General features: G+C 44.5%; 1 protein-coding gene and 1 long non-coding RNA gene across 2 annotated transcripts; both read right to left on the bottom strand.

The window, feature by feature from the left end:
- Positions 1-3,346: 3,346 nt before the first annotated feature.
- On the bottom strand, positions 3,347-8,179 carry LOC127341619 (uncharacterized). Its single transcript, XR_007875669.1, has 3 exons — positions 6,382-8,179; positions 5,906-5,982; positions 3,347-5,752 (listed from the first exon to the last, which is right to left on the bottom strand). It is a non-coding gene; the product is annotated as an uncharacterized lncRNA (long non-coding RNA).
- A 6,005-nt stretch (positions 8,180-14,184) lies between these two features.
- Positions 14,185-17,659, bottom strand: LOC127341621 (probable choline kinase 2). The gene is made up of 8 exons (XM_051367488.2): positions 17,471-17,659; positions 16,220-16,641; positions 16,007-16,128; positions 15,720-15,915; positions 15,054-15,171; positions 14,916-14,963; positions 14,571-14,671; positions 14,185-14,480 (listed from the first exon to the last, which is right to left on the bottom strand). Exons 1-8 carry the CDS (start codon positions 17,607-17,609, stop codon positions 14,364-14,366), a joined length of 1,263 nt encoding a protein of 420 aa, XP_051223448.1. The 5' UTR covers positions 17,610-17,659; the 3' UTR covers positions 14,185-14,363.
- Positions 17,660-17,724: the final 65 nt, after the last annotated feature.

Here is a 17,724-nt window from a genome sequence, read left to right as displayed (position 1 = left end):
CCCTACGGTTCGTGAACTATGAGGACATGGTTGAGTACTCACTCCGACCAATAACCAATAGCGGGATCTGAAGATCCATAATGGCTCCCACATATTCAACGATGACTTTAGTGATCGAATGAACCATTCACATACAGTACCAATTCCCTTTGTCACGCGATATTTTACTTGTCCGAGGTTTGATCTTCGGTATCACTCTATACCTTGTTCAACCTCGTCTCCTGACAAGTACTCTTTACTCGTACCGTGGTATGTGGTCTCTTATGAACTTATTCATATGCTTGCAAGACATTAGACGACATTCCACCGAGAGGGCCCAGAGTATATCTATCCGTCATCGGGATGGACAAATCCCACTGTTGATCCATATGCCTCAACTCATACTTTCCGGATACTTAATCCCACCTTTATAACCACCCATTTACGCAGTGGCGTTTGGTGTAATCAAAGTACCTTTCCGGTATAAGTGATTTACATGATCTCATGGTCATAAGGACTAGGTAACTATGTATCGAAAGCTTATAGCAAATAACTTAATGACGAGATCTTATGCTACGCTTAATTGGGTGTGTCCATTACATCATTCATACAATGATATAACCTTGTTATTAATAACATCCAATGTTCATGATTATGAAACTAATCATCCATTAATCAACAAGCTAGTTAAGAGGCATACTAGGGACTTCTTTGTTGTCTACATATCACACATGTACTAATGTTTCGGTTAATACAATTATAGCATGATATATAAACATTTATCATAAACATAAAGATATAAATAATAACCACTTTATTATTACCTCTAGGGCATATCTCCTTCATTTACCTGTTTTGAAAAAAGGCAGAGAAGGTTCCATGCAAGTTTTAGATAAATTATATTTGAATTAATAATACCAAAATTCGAAATGTTTTCCGCAATTACAAAATTTTCGGTAATTTTGTTGGGTATGATAATGTATCTCTATATGGAATATTTTTCTTTGGTCCTAAAAGGATACGTGGCGTCGTCCCAATCTGGTGTTGCGAGAGCAACGAACATAAGCCGATGTCGACGCCACGTCTTTTCCGGCGGGCCAGCTATGTCATTAGCACATTCTGGCCAGCCTAATTTAATGCCGGTCAACCGCCAGTCAGCCTTGATTAATGCGGTGACGGTTTCCTATGCAGTGGCAGGCAAGGCGTCCTATTTTGGCTGCCGCATGACACGGGAGAAGGAGAAGTTTGACTACAAGTTGGTATACTACCATCACTCCAATGACAGGCTTTAGCTTGGTTTAAGTTTAAATTTTAATTGAATTTCATTCTAATTTATAAAATGTAACAAAATATTAATGAAATTTAAGTTTTCCTTTGAATTTTAAAATCATTCTAGGGGTGGCTTTGGAGAGGCACCCCACGTATGCGGCTACTAGTGGTTGCATCCCCGCACACTCGATCGTTCGTTACTGTTGGACGATATATGGAGTTCCTCTATGAGATGTATAAATATGATACAACAAGATATATGGGTTTGCGGACAAATAAAATATATCACATGATTTTAAATAAATTTTAAAATCAGAAATATAGCAACTTGATAAAACTAGGGTGGCCCGAACCAAGAACCATCTGGTCAAGTTGACAATACTTACCACTGGCATTTAGATAGAAATTCATCTTCATTGCAATAGAGTTTTGATCTATTTTAAATTGTGTTTGTCTAACCATCAATCAAGCGAGGATTCCTGAAATCCGAGGCTGTCATTGGACACCCAACACTAGCGAACCTATGCGTGCAAAAATTTACTCCAAAAGCAAGTTGTACATTGTTTCACTACGTGGAGAAATTATTATCATTCTGAATATTTATTACACAAATATGACCATTTTTTCAAAATTTACCAAGTTCTATATAAAGGGTGGACCCCAACTAGGCCCTCAAAAGTGCGTTGTGACAGCCGCTCTCCGTGGTGGAGCACGAGGCAGCGCTCATGGCCACCTACGGGCCATACGGCATGCCATACAACTGCGTCGGACACCACTCTTTTTGGGCCGGCCACGAAGCATCCATGGCATGCCACATCGTGGCCCAGTCCCCACCTTGTCTCCCGACTAGCGTGTCATGGTCATCGTCACGCAACGGGTCGTCAAGTGCGAGACTGCCGCTCGTCCCCAAGACGGAACCTTCACCACCACCTCGCTGCTCCACTGACATTGTCTTCTGGGATGCTCCGCTCGTCGTCTCGAAGAGCGAGCCACACCTTGTCCCAAAGACCGAGCTGCTCGTTGCCCCGAAGAAGGAGAAGGGGAAATGCCCCCTCGGGGGTGCCGCTTTCCCCAGCGCCCCGGCAAGAAGAGGCTGGTTGTCGCCATCGTTGCAAAAGAAGGAGAACATGTAGTGCTCCACGGAGAACCTCGGCAGAAGGTGGCTCTCCACACCCCCGAAAACCCGAAGGACTCATTGGGGCTCAGCAAGGTGCTGGCAAAATCCGCTAACGGCGTGTCGGTGGCGGACGAAGAGTTTACGAAGTGACGGTCCGCGGAGGACGAAGAGTTCACGAAGTGACGGTCGGTGGAGGATAGCAGCGGCTCAGTCTTCAAGGTTGATAGCGGCGAGTCGAGCACCTTCTCGCCCTCTTTCTAGGATGATGACATTGGCGATGGCGGCAACCTTATGAACAGTGGCAGATGTGGCCTCGACTGGCGCCCATTCGACCTCCGTGACTACTAATCTAGGGCTTAGGACATTTTTAGTTAAATTTTGTTCAAATTTTAAAAATCCTAAATATTTACATGAAATTGTCATGTTTCAGTTAAATTTCATATTCTATTTTATTCTTTTTGGGGGCTTCCGTGGAGATGTTCCCGACCATGTAAAATGAAATAGATCGTCTGGTCAAGATATGAAAGCAAGTATAGCTATATAAGGAGCTAGCAAAAGATGGGCACGGCGGCACGCCGTGCCAACAGAGTGACCGACTAATTGAAGTTTTGGTAAAAAAAACATGATACACTACTTAAATTGTAATATGCATAATAAATCGGATTAACAAAAATGGATGTGCTAGTAAATACCTATGGGCGCCTAAAATAGGGTGGTTACTGTTTTGGCTCATGTAAAAATGGATGGGCTAGTAAATACTGTTTTGGCTTCTACGGTAATTTAAAATGCGGTCATTACTGTTTTGGTCCATGCAAAATACGGTGGTTCCGTGCCCATCTTTGGCATATGTGATCAATATTAAGAAATCTATGCATACGATAGACTGTTTGATTGCAGCATTTTTAAAATCAGAGTCTCTGAACACTGTGACAACAAAAATGACGCATATAAGTTGAAGCATACATAATATACTTGAACTAAGTTGAGGCATGCATAATATAAGCAGGGATACTTAGGTGAATAACAACATTCACACTGGATTATATGGAGAATATGCCAGTTCACCGGAGTGGGCCAGACGACAACATTACATGGTTTAGAGGGCGCCGATACATCTTCCCGCTGGCCTGAAACAGATGGGGCTGTTCTGCAGGTTTGTACATTGGCTTGAGCTAAACTATAGAGGGGGCAGATCATCTGCGACTCTAATCTGAATGGCTGTTGATGGGCAGAGCAGGCAGAGCCGTCGCTGCTGATGCACATAGAATATTTCCATTGATGGGCTCGAAGCAAGATATCCTTAACTTAATAAGTGTAAATTGTCCCTGTAACCTGCGTGCAAGTGAATCCATCAAGCATAGAGATACATACACACATATGGAAACAGAAAAGAATGGAGAGAGACGGACTTTTAGCAGAAATTCATGAATACTTTAGAGCACTACGTTTAGCCTTGCAAACTAAAAACTGATTGAGCTATTAATTCAATCTTGTTTCTCTAGTACGTTTTGACAAATAACATATGCTGCGGCATGCAAAACAATGTATGGTATCATCACCTCGAGCCTGCAACTGAAGAACTCTAAATGCATAATTCTGTTGCAAGCACTTTGCAAGACAATATAGTATGCTCTCATTACCCACCGACCGACGTGTAAGCTTGGATCTGATTCCCACTTATCACTTGTGGGATGGTGGTTTGTTCAAAAGGTAGAGGTCTTTGACACCGCTTAAAATAACATTGGACCTTGCCTATGGATAGCAAATTCAGTAGCTTACTTACTGACTGGGTTCTAGTCCTTCAAGTCAGTACAACAATGATATGATTTCAAAGCTTCTCTTTGGTGGAGATGTTGGCACTTACAAAATAACTCTTTATCTTCGGTGACAGGAAATGCAGAATTGAACAATTGGCCCTGTTTCGGGAATGATACTTAGCTTTGTTTTAGGAGAGTAAATCGTTGAACAATGACTCACATAATAAGGAAAAGAAGGCCACTGTTTTCCTCGGAAATTAATTTGCCAACAGTAAGAAGAAGTAAGGAATCTTGGGAGGAAAGCTGATGCAGGATTGAATAAGCTGCCAGCTATTCTATTGAAGAATAATGTGAAGCCTAGGTACCTGTCTTTAGATATGACAATGGTAGAACAATCTTGTCAGCATGGTGAGTTCTTGATCGTCGTCGGGAGCGAATTAAATCTATCATTGCTATTCATGTTTAAACAAGTCCACATGGAATCAGAATTTGATGCTGCGGTAGATGAACTGACAGCAAGGGGAGAAGCAAATCTGCAATCTTAGACATTATGTCTGAAACATGTATCTTCTACAATAACTGTCTGAATTCAGAATCAGTAAGGCAAATAGACCATCTTGAGGCAGAAGGAGAGACACCTCGACGATAGCCAGCAAAATGTGGATCACTCATAAAAGTAGCAGCCTAGTCCAACAACGTGCACAAGGGGAAAATCTTTTTACAGAATCAAAAAGCAACACTCAAATAATCCGAGCAAAGAAGCAAAAAAAGCAAAAGATCGAGGAAAATTAACCGGCAAGACGATGACCCAAATCAAACCCCGACCAAAGAAAACGCAGGTCACAACGCAGTGCAGCACCTCACAAAGAAAATCCCGATCGCCCAAATCCGCGACACTGCACTCAAGTAACATCAGATCATTATCAAAAAAAAAATAAGCAGAAGAGCCAGAGACGGTCATCATCGTTTCCAGTATGGACCACAAGAAGATAATGTCCAACAAAAACTTCACAATCCTATGTATCAAAAACATCTAATCGCAGAATTAAGGCATTTTTATTGACAAAGAAAGCCACAACAACTGAATTGGAGAAGCTAACTCAAAGATATCGATGTAGTAAGAGTGATAAAATGGAAGTTTGGAGACAACGTAGGCTGCAACATTTAGTGTCAGCTGAAAAATACTGTACATGTCATTTTGTAGCATTTGTATCATGCATTATAATTTACAATGAAATGATTGTATGGCGAGTTGTGATCATACATAGTACATGTTTTTCAAAATAATTTATTTACTTCTGGTTGTAACATCCTACATAGTTTGTGCAATCACTCAATTCAAAATAACTCGTTTATTTGCATATCAGTAAGATTCTCATGAGCCAAGTTAGAGTCCACTGCATCCAACTTCCTTCGACAAACATGAACTCACAAGTCAGAATAGCTAATAATATATATTATAATGCGATGAAAAAATAATGGTAGCTTGTAAGTAAACCAATTGAATGAACATGAAGGAAACAAAGACAACTAATTACACCTTCTAATCTGATAGAGCACCATGTGATTCAATCATAGCTCACCTTTCAAGAAAATAATCATCAGCAAGGTCAATTATTTGGTAAACCACCTACAAAAAGAATGCAAGCTTGTAAGAAAACCTATTGAAGGAGCACATAGGAAAAAGATATATCTTCCCACTTTCTACATAACAAACTGAAAGATCATATTTGGTAAACTTAGACCATGCTACAGAGAAAAATCAATTTGCATGAGACTTTACCTTACTTTGGTTGCGCAACTTCTGCGCAGTGGCCTTCATGCTCTACCTCTTAGACCAAAACCAAGTCCTCCAGCTAGCTGTAAGGCCAAAACAACAAAATAAATTCAGGAAAACCAAAAGGCACAAATTAAAGGGAAATTAATCAGTTTCCTAGAGAAACAATTGTGCAATCAGTGATGGTCTAAAGAAGAGCAAAAATAGTGAATAAAATTAAATTTAACAGTAATTGCTTTCTTAGGAAGTCTTCTGAATGTTGACTACACGCAAAAAATCCAAATAGTAAACACGTTACATACAGAAAGAGAACAACAATCAATTGACAAAGCTTGCACTAACCATGACTGACCTAGAAGATGTCCATAACCAGTAGCGAAGTAAATTAGGAACTTAATTATACATCTAATTTGCAACTACAAGGATGAAGAAATTAACTTAGAAAGAAATCAGAGATCACGAAAGCTCGGCTGTGGACTTACTCTTCATCCTCACCAGGACATGCAGTTGCTCAACGTTCTAGCAGGGGAAGGAGCTCTCCCGTCCTTCTGTGGTGCTCACCCGAACCCCGCCGCTGCTGGTACCGCCCGAAACTGCTAGCAAACCCCGACGCACGCCGGCTGACAGAAGTAGCCATGGAGCCGACGTATGGACGCCCGACGGGCGTAACCACCGGTGGCCGTCGGACCGTGGTGGGCGAGAGCATCACCATCCTTGCCTCTCCCTGCTCGCCGCCCCGCCTCCATGCCACGGCGTCGCCTCCACCCCAAGCCCCTCTCGAGATAAGACGGCGGACGAATCAGCACGGCTGGGACGTCAGAGGACCCAATCCATGCCACGGCCCATCGGGAGGAGATCTAGAGCAGCACCTTGTGCCCACCTGATGGAGCGGAAGAGGGAGAGGCTAGAGCGCCAACCGAACTGGTCTGCTGAATCACGGACGGACGGAGCGGCCTCGGCGATGACCACGGCGTCGGAAAACCTAAAAGCAAGTCCGCTGACCAGGCGATGGAGTACCCGGCCACGGAAGAACTCATGTAGGGGAAGAATCCAGAGCAGGGGAATATGGCAGAGGTAGAGCATGGCGAGACAATGAAGATGACGGAGGACGTGGCACTCACTCGACGGGAGTCTTCTAGAGAAATAAAATAAAGGAGAGACAAAGCAGCAGGTCAAAGCGGCGCCTCAAGACCAAGGCCATCACGCAAGAATTGAGGAGATCAGCTGGCCCACCATAAAATGCTAAAGTCACACGATGCAGCATTAAAGAAGAAGAGAAGAGAGACGGCTAAACGAAAAAAATTCTTAGAGGGCACCGAAACTGTACACATAAAAAACCCAGTGGTAATCAAACTATCAAACAGAGACGTGTCAGCATCACATTAATCCAAAAAATAACTCAAATTTAGGAGAAAAATCGAACCTGTTACGCTTTAGTATAGTAGTTATGTTCTTGTATTACATGGTTGCGTTGCCGAAATATCAACAATCTAGTCTGCCATACATGCAAGATCTTCCCTTTTCTATTTTTGCATGTACCCAGTTTGCCCTTCGCTGAAAATATACTACTACTCCAATCAACAAGTATTGATAAATCTGAACCATCCAATTTGTTAGTTGGAACAGTTGGTATTTGTTAATCCCTACCGTAAAAAGCCTCAAATATTAAGGTTCATGGGATGGGAAGTGAAGGGACGTGGGAGGCACAACGTCACCAGTAAAACTCCATGTTATCATGCGGTGATGCTAGTATGATAAATTGATTGCCAGCTGAGAGAAGATCAACCATGCACTCGGTTACCATTTAGTAGCATCAACTGACATTGAGGGAGGTAGACTGACGCATAAGCAAAACAATTCTGCATAGCGTGTTGGAAGCAGATCAGTCATCAGGTTGTGGTGGCAGAAATTGACACATACACTTTGAGTAGGCATGTGATCGGACGATCGGGAATCAATAGGATGATCAGAATCAAGCGGCTATAAATAGATGATGTGGACAGGCTGCATGTGGAGATAGACAACTTAAATGAATCCATAGTGGGATTTTGCTTTATAAGAGATATAGATAGATAGGATGACCATGTCAAGCTTAGTTATGTCACACCAAAATATATGCTAACTAAATTCCATGTTTAATTGCGACCACCACTTTTTACATGAGTACAGAGCATTTGTATACGCTAGATGATAAGAAATGCATTGCAGGCGAGCATGCCAAATAAATTGTTTGTATGCAAACATAGTAGAGCCAAATATTTTTATGGTCACTAGTGCTTAGTTAAACTAGGAGGCATAGGCGCGGCGGCACGCCGCGCCCGTGGTGCAATCATAATAGTAATGATAGAGTTGTGTGTTAGAGGCATTATGTTGCGGTATTTTGTTTTTTCGTGGAGTTTGAATTTACTTAGGCAGATGATATATTGAGGTAGTAGCATATGTATATACAATAACTTACATGACGGAGACACATTTGTTACCGAACTATTTTGCAGCAAGGCGATTCACATTTACACCCAAATGACGCCTATGAATGTTCTAGCCAAATTAGATAGTAGATGTAGGTATTGTGGGGAGTGGAGACTGACGATTCTGAGCAACTCTCTTGCTGGTACCCCAAATTAGTTGTGCTTTGTTGCTTGCTGTCGATCTGGATCACGATAGACCCTTCTAAACCGACACCACGCGTCCAGTCTAAGAATGGCGCCGTTTTAATTTGAGTGGAGGGCTTCGGGGATTGAATACCGAGCACACCGTTCCATTATGATTCCCACTCGTTTCAAACAAATTATGGTTCCCTATGGTAAGAACAAAATTCAAATACTAACTGCAGAAAACTGAAGAAAGAATAATCATGGCAGGAGGAACATTTGGCTACCTTGTCCATTTTGTTCAATATGGAGTGGATGCAGACGTCATTTAAGAGATTTGCGCAGAGTATACTTCAAGAGGTCAGGTATATGCATGAATCGGTAGAAATGAGAAATATTCTTGATGTATCTCCATGGCATAAAATTAACTATACAGTGTAGGAAGCATGAGTTTGAGGACACTCACATGAGAAATATTTTTCTGACACAAAAAGAATCTCAAATGCAGATCACTAATGTGTGAAATTACTGAAAGTGGGTATAATGTAAGACAGCGCACCATAATGATAAGTAAGTATAATTAAAGATGCATCATCTATTTTGATTCATCCGGTTTTTTTTCCATGCAAGGCAGTGTTCAGATACAAAAAGAACCCAGATGAAGTATGTATGGGAGTTGCTTGTTGCTAAAAGTGCGACTTAAACTGAGAAGCTGCACAGCGAGTATAATGTAAAGCAGTGTAATATGCTAATATATAGATAGATATAAGTAAAGGCACACATCTGTTTCGACTGATCTAAAGTGTGTGCAAGGCAGCAAAACAGAAGTCAATAAATTATACTCCATGGTCCACATCAACGAAGCCTAGCCACACATCCTGTCTTGTTTCTTGGTCTCTGCATTTCCTGATTCAGGAAATGTGCATGACAACTTTCCGACTGAATCTCTACGGCGACAGAGCCTTTAATGTTGAGGCTTGCATGATGTTAGAGCCCTTGGGCCTGCATTTGGGCGAGAATGTTTAGCCTAGAATTATGAACAGTATACCGATTTCTTGCGCAGAGCTTTAAGAAGTGAGTCGTGACAACTAACCTGGATCCTCTCAACCATTTTAGTCTCGAGTGATTTCTGGTCATCATACATGTCGCCTACGAACGGAATGGCCTAACGGAACTGTATGCGTTCGTTCACGGGCTCATCCCCATCCTGGACGCCGTGGACCCAATCGCGTCGCGCGCCTGCGAGTCGAACTCAAACTGCTGAACTTGCACCCATAGGTACCGCGACCTACAGCTATTCGAGGCGGCGTCCGCCCTGCCGGGCGACCCGGCGTCCGCAACGTCGTCGGCGGCTGTCAACCATCATGATGGCCCCCCGCATGCTGGAGCACTCCCTTTCGAGGCCCAGCACCCGGCTCCGCATGCCGTCCATGTCCACCCGCAACACTTGGCTCTCCTGCATCGCCGTCGTCCGCGATGTATCGCTGGGTCTGGCCGTGTGTCGCAGAGCCGCGCGCGGCTGCTGCTGCGGAAGCCCGCCCGTGGACGCCAGGAACGTGCCGGTGATGGCGCGCCAGAGCTGCAGCTGCTCGAAAAAGAGCGCCTGCAGCACCACGCATAGCGAGAGCCACTCGTTCTGCACCGCGTGCGTGCATGCCTCAACCGTCAGCTTCCTCCTGCCCACAGCGGAGCAGTAACGGCACCGGACGAAATAGGCACAGACGCAGCCCATACGTCCACAGGCAGAACATCAGAACCAGCCAAAAGAACCGATCCGGCACGCACTGGCTCAGAACGACCATGACCCGGAGGCCTACCCGGCCGCCGTAAACCCTGAACCGTCAGAGAAGGCACCAGGTCGAGAAGGCCGTGAAAGCATGACATCCGGACCATGCCGCCGATGCAGCAACAGAGAATCAGAAAAGGAAGGAGGCCGGCCGCTCGTCGGCCAGCAGAGCCCCGCGCACTCATAGAGCACCTGCAAGAAGAAACAAACCACATTAGATAAAGCGAAGGAACAAAGAAAAATAAGGCAGCAGACGACGAAGGGAATGGCAAAACTCGCCAGCGCCACCACAGACCGGCAAACGAAAGCTGTGAACCTCGGAGTTCTCCATGACGCCAAACGCCAACGAACAGAGAAAATAAGGGATCGCCAGAAAGGAAAGAATGATAAGTGAGGAGGAAACATGGGGCGGCGACGCGTCAATCCTGCATGAGAATATAGAGGCGACACGTTAGGGTAAACAGAAATAACGTGGCGCACACCGTCTAAAACAGCCACCGCAATATTTACGCTCAATCACGTGGAGACCGGGGAAACCTCAACAACACACGCATTAAATCTGCACTTTCCGGTAACCGGTCACCGATTCATCTGGAAAAAAACCAGAAGAAAATAACCAGTAGTTGGGTAGAACGGGAAGTACTGCACGTGGCGATCAATGTATGGAGGAAAACCACAGAAATTACCACATAAACAGTACTCAAATCAATCTTGAGTGCGTTGAACTGATTGAACTTTATATAGTGTATAATGATGCTAATTTAATAAAGTACAAGGTACATAGCATGCACACGTCAAGTACATATCATGCACACAGCGAAATCTGTCATTGAACTCACTGTGACTCGCGGTCATATTTGACCATGAAAAAACAAGTAAAGAATCATACGGCTGGTTCAAGTTATACTCAATAAGTTTCAATCAAGATCGTAAGACATGTACTAGAAACCACTACTAAAATATTTGTTAGGTTTGTACACTTTAGAGATCTTTGCACAGAACATTTAAACTGTAGAGTTTATGAAAAATATTAGAAATAATTCAAGAAATAATTTTTTAAAAAAAATACATTTTATGTTTACCACAAAAAATATATTTGTAGATGAACATTACAACTATGATAAAGAACATTACGTTTAACATTTAGCACCACGCTATGTGATTAACTATGCCAAATGCATATAAAATTATACTCGCCAAATATTATTGTATACAAAATTATCATTTCTAAAAGTATAAAAGTTTGGTATAAATTATAATTTTCGTTCTATCGTGTCTTACATTATACTAACCCTAATTTCCATGGGCAAGTAGTAGTTTTTCCTTTTCGATTAGTAGGAAAGGATGATCTACAAATGTTTGATGTGTTATGTTTATGTAGTGGCTGATGTGCAAATTGTGGTTATCTTTGCGATGTGCTAGTGCTAGCAAATCATAGTGTATTACTCTTAATTCTAGTGGTAAAGAAAATTGTATTTTTTCAACAATAGTATGTTCCGAGGAGCAAACTGTGATTGTGCTGGTGCACCTTATAACTGACAATGTCCTTATTGCACATGAATGTGTTCACTCAATCGGGATAAGGAGAAGGAAAAATCTTCTTTGTGTGGTGAAGTTGGACATGATGAAAGCGTATGATAGAGTCGAGTGGATCTTCCCGATGATGTAAAGGATGGGGGTTAATCAATATTGGATTAATATGGTTTTGATATGCATGTCTACTATGAGGTTTTATGTAAAACTGAACGGGGGATTATCAGATGCTTTTATTCCCTCACAAAAGCTCCACCAAGGGGATCCCTTGTCCCCCTACTTATTCTTTTTCCATGTCGAAGGTTTTTCCACACTGCTAAAGAAAGTGTGTGACGATATTATGATCAAGGGCGTTAAATTTGGATCAGATGAGGATCATATTAGCCATCTTATTTCCGTGGACGACATCATTGTCTTTCTGGAAGCCTCGGTGGAGAGCATGCATGCACTAAAGGAGGTACTTTAGTCGTATGAAGCAGCCTCAGGTCAGAAGGTTAACCTTCAAAAGTTATTGATTTATTTTGGTGAAGGATGTGAATCGGTTCTAAAGAATAATTTGAAAAGGAGTTGTGGTATTGAGGCAGAGGCTCTTCATGAAATGTACTTAGGTCTACCAACTGAGTTGGGTAGATCGAAAGAAGGCATCTTCAAATATGTGACGGAGAGCTCAGTAGCGAAGGTGGGAGGGTAGAAAGGACAAGGCCTTTCTAAAAAAACGGCAAAGAAAATTTTCAATGAAATCCATTTTGCAGGCTACACGTACCTATCCGATGAGCTGCTTTAGATTTAATAGGAGGCTCCCCCGCAAAAAAAAAAGATTTAGTAGGAGGCAAAGCAAAAAATCTGAACTCAATTTCCTCCAACTTCTGGTGGGACTCGGCTGATGGACAACACAAGGTCCATTGGATCTCCTAGGAGAATATGTGCAACTCAAGGAAGGAAAGGGGGATGGGGTTTCGCGATTTCGAAGCCTTTAACCTGGTGTTGCTAGCCAAACAAGCCTGGCGTCTCCTTACTGTGCCGTCCTCATTGTGTGCTAGAGTGCTTAGAGCTCGGTATTTCAGTAACACAGATTTGCTGCATGAACGGTACTGCCCAGCCAGAGGTTCCTTCACTTGGAGAACCATATTGTATGGCAGGGATCTCCTTAGGAATGGCCTGATCTGGAGAATAAGTGATGGTTCTCAGGTGAAGATGTGGGAAAGCAATTGGATACCGAGAGGTAGCGCTCAACGAGCACTGGGTCGTAAGCAAAATTAATACAAATGTTCAGAGAGTCGGCGAATTACTTACTGCTGATGGATCAGGTTGGAATGAAGAGAAACTCCAGGAAGTTTTTTATGATCAAGATGTTCACGACATCAAGCACATATCAGCAGGAGGAGCCAGCACGGAGGATTACCACGCTTGAAATTATACAAAAAAAAAATGGATTTTTCTCCGTACGGTCTGCCTATCACTTGGCAATGAAACTAAAGAAGGTGAAGACGGGCATGACGGAATCTTCCTCGTCGTGTATGTCTCTGAGAGGCTAGCTGGTGTTGTGGAGTACGAATGTCCCAGGCAAGGTTAAAATCCATGTCTAGCGGCTACTGAAAAATGGTTTGGCTGAGGGAGCCGAGCTAGCACGACGGCGGATCAAAGCAGGTGTTGTCTACGTGGCGTGCGGACATGAGGAGAGGGCTCTTCATCGTTTCTGGCACTGCCCTTATGCGCAACAGGTTTGGAACTGTGTCCAAAACAGCTGTTGTTGGTGAACCACCGAAGGATGTCCGTTGTCAGAGGGACATGATGTTATGGTTTCTAGACGTTTTGGGATCACTGAAGGATGTGGAGATAGAGACTACTATGATAGTTATCTATTAGACTTGGCTTTCGCGAAATGACGCCAGGGAGTCTAGGAAAACTGATGATCCAGCTAGCATTGCTAACAGGACGCTAGGAGTACTGGAAGAATGGCGTAATGTTCGCAGCCTGCCAGCTCCAAAACCTGAAAAGCCAAAAGAATGTTGGGCTCCCCCAGCTAGAGATAAGAATGCTGGGCTCCCCCAGCTAGAGATTGGTTTAAGGTGAACGTTGATGGCGTGGCAAAATCTTCAGGGAAAGGCGACGGAGGAGTGGTCATTCGTGATCATGATGGCACCTATATCGCAAGCTGAATTGAAGGATAGATCGGTGCATGGTCCGCTTGTTGAGATCAAAGGAGATGCTTCGATCATTGGGAGACCGTACGGTGAAGTGGGCGAGGCGCTCGGCGAAAGAAGCTGCTCACAAATTATCACAGGAAGGCTGGGTTTCAGAATTAGTTACGACTTGGTTTATTGTACCACCTAGTTGCATTGTGAACTGTTTGGCTACGGATCTTGCCGGGCTAGTTGAATAAATAAACGCAGCTATTTCCTCTAAAAAAAAGTTTGTGTAAACTGTAACTTGATTACAGAACACACTCTATTGACATGAACGATTTGCAGCAAAGAAACAACATTCAGAGGACTCGACGGAGCTTACTCAAGAGACCATAAAACTAGAAGAAAGAAAGAGCCTCTGAGCAAGATCAACACGTCGGATTGCAGGCTTTCAGTAATATTCTAGGCTTTGTGTGCCAGTACTGGTTGAACCGTTGCCTCGCGTACTCCTTGTACTCGAAGTCGATGTTTTTGTTCACGTGCCCCTACAGACATAGAGGAGGAAGTGAAACCAGTCAGGTTTGATAGATTACGCCTAATTAGGTAAGTGTCTATAGCTGTTTCATGGAGCTTACCGAGACAATTCCCCAGAGGCCCCAAAAGAGTTGGCTTGCAAGAGTGTATTTTGCAACTGAGTCAAGTAATGTTTCGACTTCTGTATCAGATGGGTTTTCACCTGACAGACAGAGGAAGCATTTAGTAACAGCACACTTGAGCAACGTACTTGAGCGACAAACAAGAGTGCATTCTGAAGTATTAACATTTCAATGTTTTTTTGGACAGAGCCTGGCTTTAAATTAATAAAGCCACACACGGCCACGAGTACAGACATCGGGCATGCTGGGGATACCAGCTTACAAAAGAGTATTAACATTTTCAATGTAGCAGAACGTGTTGTAATTAAAGAACTTTCCAGTTACCTGAAGAACCAAGGTAAGTCTGAATAAATCTCCGCTGTTCATCCATGTCTGAAATTAAGCAGGGAAATCAACAATGAGAAAGCACAAGACACGTAGCATTGTTCAAACTCTGTACATTTGGCTGTCAATAGAACTAACCAGGATACTTTGTGAAGTCCATCACATGGGGTGTAGCAGTATGATAATCAGCAGCGAACTCACAGAAGTGATTAGCGATGTCAAACGCAACAGGGTTAAAACTGGCGTACTCGTAGTCCTGGAGGATAAAAAAGATCAACAAGGTCGCAATCAGGTAGAATAAATAAAAGTGGCAACCAGATTGTGCCTGCTCCTAGAATCACTATGCTGCACTAGCAGTAACAACGAGTCACCATCCATAATTCAGATTTTTTCCCCCAATACCCTTCTGTCTGTGGAACAAGGTGATAACTAATTTGTCTTTCAGTAACGATCCACATATACTCATCTGTATCCATATATTTAGAACAGAACCTGTATCCATCTATATAAAGAAGATCGGAAAGAACTACTTACAATTAGGGTCACTTGTCTGGTCTCTTCATATATCATAATGTTCCCATACTGCAGATCATTATGGCAAAACACTACTGAATTGTGCCTGCTCCCTAGAATCACTAGGCTACACTAGCAGTAACTACGAGTCGACCATCCCTGATTCAGATTTTCCCCCCAATACTGTCTGTATGTGCAACAAGGTGCTAACTAGTTTGTCTTTCAGCAACGATCCACATATACTCATTTGTATCCATCTATATAAACAAGATCAGAAAGAACTCTACTTACAATTAGGGTCACTTGTCTGGTCTCTTCATATATCATAATGTTCCCATACTGCAGATCATTATGGCAAAACACTACTCCCTGATCGACCGCCGACAGTGCTTTCTCCAGCTCTGCGATCTCGCCGCCAAGCGAGTCCAACCGGAATTCCTTACACTCCTCAGCCGAGCACCTGCCACGAGCTTCCTCGAGCCACCGCCTGATTGATACAACAGAGGAATTAGCCTCCGTTGACATAGCACGTTTGCTGCCATAGCATATAAGAAGGAATCACTATTCAGCAAGGCTACCTGAGCCTCTGCCACAGCGAGACGTCCTTGGGTCCAGGCATGTCGAGCTCGTGGAACTCCCGCAGCTTCCTGGCAATCAGCGCGGAGATCTCCTGGTCGCGCAGATCCGGCGCCGACAGCGTCTGAGCAAACGAGGCAGCCACAGCAAAAGTAGAAATGGCGTCAGTAACAACAAGACAAGGGACATTGCGAAACGGGAGATGGTGACGATACCCTGGCATTGATGAACTCCTCGACGCGGCCCTGGGGGAAGCGGCCGAGGAGGCGGGGCCCCTGGCCGTGCCGCGACATGCACTCGAAGGTGCGCACCTCGTCGGCGCGGTCGAAGAAGACGTCGACGCCCTGGCCGTAGATGCGCACGAGCACCTTGCGCGGGTCGCCCTCGCCGCCGGGCCAGGTGACGCGGAAGACCTCGTTGGTGAGGGCGCCCTTGAGCTGGGACACGGCGAGGGCGGCCGGGTCGACGTCGGCGCCCCAGAGCTCGCCGGCGAGGCGGTGCAGGATGCGGCGCGCCTCCGCCGGGATGCGGTCGATGCTGGCGCTCCGGCTCAGCGCGGGGCCCGCGGCGGCGTCGTGGCCTCCGGCGGCGGCCATTGGGGACCCGCGGCGGCGGCGGAGCGGCAGGGGGCGGCGATCTGCGGGTTCCAAGGGGGTGTGAGCCGTGCCGGTGTCGTTGGGTTCGGTTGGCGAGAGTTGTTTGATGGGCGAGGGAATGATGGGTTTGGGATTTGGGTTTGGAATCGGGATTGCTAACTGAACAAGGGGCCACGTCAGTTGATAGGGTGCTAGCTGTACGTCTCAGGTGGGACACGTCACACGTGGTAGGGAGAGAGACACGCAAGTTTCACTTCGAGGTCCGTTTGGTTTGTGGATTTTGGAAGTGTACAAATATATACAGTACAAGAGTGAAAATGGATGTCATATTAATTTTACAGGAATGGAAAAGGCATTTTTTTTGTTAGGGCACAAAAGTACTTGTTCGAATGAAAAGGTGCATGATAGGGTGTCCTTGGTTTAAAAGAGTTCTACAGAATTTTGGGCAAATCTACTTCTAAGATAAAAAAAATTATACTGTATAAAGTTTGTGTTGGTGTGAGCACCCAATGTTTCATCATGGGTTACTTTTCATAAAATTTAATACGGAGTAGAAAAGATAATTCGACCTTACGGAAATTTTCTTTGTTCCAATGACACCCTTCGGACAGGGCACCGAACGGGCGCGTCGGCACCCGCGCCAGTGTGATCTTATAGCCGGAACAAACATTCCTCAAAAACAGCAACAAGCGACGGCATCCTCAAACACTCGATCCAACGCTTACACGGTTTGTGGATGCTGACTAGAGATACTCTAAGCCAAGAGATCAACGAGTAATTCATCGCCACGCGCATGTTTCTCTAGGCTACCACTGGCTCTGCATCTCTGAAGTCTAAACATGGTGTATGAAGAGGGCTCAGTAACATTACATCGGTGGTTGAAGCAAATGGTGGCCACAGCTCGGGCGACCTGCGGCTGTGCCAGGTGACGAGGCGGCGGCAGGCCTGACCAGCGCGGCCGAACGACCGGAGACATCGCCTCAGTGAGGCTCCGGCCGCCGGCGACCATCCATCCAACTCCTTAACGGGCAAGCAGCCGAAGGAGATGCTACCCGTGATTCCGTGGAGGGGTTGGTTGGAGGCAGACAAAACTCTTGTCGGTATCAAACAGTGGATCATTTCCT

This window comes from Lolium perenne, chromosome 3, assembly GCF_019359855.2.
Source record: "Lolium perenne isolate Kyuss_39 chromosome 3, Kyuss_2.0, whole genome shotgun sequence".
In the NCBI taxonomy this organism is placed as follows: Eukaryota; Viridiplantae; Streptophyta; class Magnoliopsida; order Poales; family Poaceae; genus Lolium; species Lolium perenne.
This window is presented reverse-complemented; position numbering and strand designations above follow the sequence as displayed.

What these genes read in the sequence shown, in the direction of transcription:
- LOC127341621 (XM_051367488.2), bottom strand. Translation starts at nt 17,609, where the DNA reads ATGGTCGCCGGCGGCCGGAGCCTCACTGAGGCGATGTCTCCGGTCGTT. An exon ending in CATTTGCTTCAACCACCGAT is followed by an intron (nt 16,642 to 17,470) that starts GTAATGTTACTG and finishes TGGAACCCGCAG; the next exon opens with ATCGCCGCCCCCTGCCGCTC. An exon ending in CCAGACAAGTGACCCTAATT is followed by an intron (nt 15,172 to 15,719) that starts GTAAGTAGAGTT and finishes TTTATCCTCCAG; the next exon opens with GACTACGAGTACGCCAGTTT.